The 2,952-nt window shown below is 43.2% G+C and overlaps 1 protein-coding gene across 1 annotated transcript; it reads right to left on the minus strand.

Moving 5' to 3' along the window:
• Window positions 1–111: 111 nt before the first annotated feature.
• LOC109509837 (receptor tyrosine-protein kinase erbB-3-like) lies at window positions 112–2,946 on the minus strand. The gene is made up of 12 exons (XM_019859695.1): window positions 2,888–2,946; window positions 2,682–2,795; window positions 2,293–2,410; window positions 2,133–2,206; window positions 1,951–2,041; window positions 1,800–1,817; window positions 1,473–1,690; window positions 1,071–1,203; window positions 873–966; window positions 499–653; window positions 372–425; window positions 112–281 (listed from the first exon to the last, which is right to left on the minus strand). The coding sequence occupies exons 2-12, from the start codon at window positions 2,740–2,742 to the stop codon at window positions 128–130; spliced, it is 1,170 nt and encodes a 389-aa protein (XP_019715254.1). The 5' UTR covers window positions 2,743–2,795; window positions 2,888–2,946; the 3' UTR covers window positions 112–127.
• Between the last annotated feature and the right edge of the window lie 6 nt (window positions 2,947–2,952).

The raw sequence follows: 2,952 nt of genomic DNA on the forward strand, positions 1-2,952 counted from the left end.
AGTTTCAAACACAAAATTTGATTATGATCCATCTGCAGTGCCGGACTAATGACTATAAATCCAATATAGTTGCCGGAATCCCACATAACAAACCCACCAAGAGAACATAGCTACTACCTCACTGAAACTAAGGACTCACCTCTCCACTGGCCATGTACCTCCTCATAGCTCGTTTGCGGCGGATGGCGAGCCCTCTGCGGTACAAAACGCTCAGCACGAAAATAGAGAAGCTGGCAAACAGAATGGCGATAACTCCCAGTACTATGCCTGTGGTTGCTTGTCTAGAAACACAAAAATATAGAATGGAGATTTCACATTGCGGAAACGTAAAACATGAATGAGAATGCTGCCGAATGAGAGGAGAATCCTACCCAGAAATGTATCTGGAAGACCCAATACAGCCTCCAGTTCCTGGACCAAAGCACCTAGAGAGCAATCATATTTCAGCTAAATGCAGAACACATAGAGAGTTCACACAGTCCCACAGGTTTGCCTTACCCTTGAGTACAGTTGATGTGACAAGGCTCACAGCGCCCTTGCTTGTTCGGGTACTTAAAGATGACCCCCTCACCTCCCATCACACCCTCCGGACATGAGGAGACACAATGTGGGCCGTCCTGTCGGTTGGCACACGCTACACACTCGTCTGCTCCCTGCACATACAAATGAATGGGTAGACTCGGTTTGAATATAACTTAAATATAGAAATAGAAAAAGAAATGTAAAACTGTAATTAACAAATGCAGTATACTGGACTGGGAAAAAAAAGTTGAAGTCATGATGACATTTAAAAAAATAGATTCAGTAATTATTCTTGTGCCAATAGAGGAAGCCTGCGTATGACAGTTGAGCATTTTTGTGAGCATTCATACCGGGCCTATGCAGGTCTCCTTTCCCTCCTGGACTTTACACTCAGGGTGGCAGGGCATACATTCTCCTGATGCATCTGCAAACTCACGTGTCTCCCTACATTCACATAGAAATAATCAAAATGTTTCCACAGACCACAGATGACAAAATAAGCATGGTCGGGTCGGCAGGACCCGATGAATGAATGGATGAAAACTGACCCTGTCACAAACATGCACTCTGGCACACAAGTTCCTCCTCTGCTGTAGTTTTTGCAGGAGAGACACTGATCCGGGCCTGGACCCCAGCAGCCCTCCGAGGAGCAAAGGGTGTCGCAAACGTGGCCCATCTCAACTGTACAGAAATGCAAAGAGACATAAATTTAATCAAAACTGTGTCAATAGGCTGCACGAGGAAATGCTAAAGTACCGGTGGGCAAATTTCTGTCGCATTTAAATTTTTTTAAACAGGCAGATGTAAAAGAGGTGGGCTCAATTAATACAAGAAGTATTACAGGACTATTGTAATAATGTAAATATTCGGTGACCCGGTTTAAAGGGCGCAGGAGGCAATACGTGGCCCCTGAGCCATATTTTGCCTAACCTTGACCCAAACCAACTCACCGCACTCATTTCTTGGCCGGTTTTCCTTAATATCAATGTACTTCTGGCGTCGCTGCGGGCGAGAACTACTTGTCAAGATACGTGTCCAGTTGACAGTGTCGTGGTAGCATAGCTTCTTGTTTCCTGTGATGTAGACGCTTCCATCATTTATCCTTTGAAGCGATCGTAAGCCCAGAGAGGTCAAAGACGGGATCTTCATCACCAGCAGAGAGTAGCCCCTGAAAAATAATGACAACACGATGCGAGATCCATAAAAAAACAAAACATTAAATTCCAAATGAGATTTAAGACCCCGAAAAATGTAGGTACATGAAAATATTACGATACCTTCTCGAGCTCACGCCTCTAAATGGTTTTAAAGGGATAGAGGAGGGAAAAAAAGAAAACACAAACTGATTAGAATGTGCATCATTTGATATTACATTTACAGTTATCTCATCCAAAGGGAATAAAAACATAGCTGGAAAAAAAAAATCACCGGTAAAGTGTTCTGCCTTGAATGGTTTGCAGATTGGAGAACACGGATAGGTCCGTCATATTTTCAGGCCACGACTGGATACTGAGGATGTCTGAAAATGTTACATTGTGTGTGTTCATGGTCATATCGAAGAAAAATGAACACAATCGCTAAAGAATCTTGAGATCTGAACAAACACAAACCTGTAATCTCTCGCACCGTGTTGAAAATCTTCAGTTTTTCTGGATCAAGGGCTGGAATGTTGTTGTAATCGTCACTTTGATTGGCGGAAAAGACACAAATGTCATTTCAAATCATGCAGATAAGGACACGAACAGTGGCGCGGAGGGAGAGTCTTGTTACCCATGGATCCCGGTCACCAGGAAGTGAAGACTGCCCTGGATCTTTGTGCAGTTAATAAAACTGTCGATGTTCAGAGCATCCACCGTCTGTCGGTTCTGAGTTCCTGTACCGCGGCAAGCTGCAAGGAACGATCTCAATTTAGGAATACTGTAGATGTTGAAAACGTAACACGTAAATACAGACGTCTAAATTAAACAGATTTAATACAATGCAAATGCTTGGTGGACCAGATGAATGAATGGAGCCATTTTTTTGATTCCATGATTTTGTGCTACAGATCTTGTCATGGATCCATTATTGTACATTTAATAAAACAGCACTTTTGAATGCAAAAATCTCAAGTTGTATTTACATCAGAGTCATTCTATGACATTCAGTGCACTGCATACCTTTAGGACAGAGGCCTCCACAGAGCTCACACCTTTTCACCCCGTTTTTCTCCACCTCCATTTTATGGGTGGGACAGTTGCTTACGCATGAGCTGCCATCCACCACAAAGTTTGCTATATGGATGAAAACATACAACATGTCAGCTTCAGAGACAAACGGCACTAATGCATTGAAAATAATAGACCAGTGATTGCTTGAGACTCACTGGGACACTGGGACACACAGATGGAGCCATACTGGTACTTGGCATCGGGATTGGGCTCCAGTTTG

The sequence above is a fragment of the Hippocampus comes genome, unplaced genomic scaffold (assembly GCF_001891065.2).
Source record: "Hippocampus comes isolate QL1 unplaced genomic scaffold, H_comes_QL1_v1.1 C17059487, whole genome shotgun sequence".
Taxonomy (NCBI): Eukaryota; Metazoa; Chordata; class Actinopteri; order Syngnathiformes; family Syngnathidae; genus Hippocampus; species Hippocampus comes.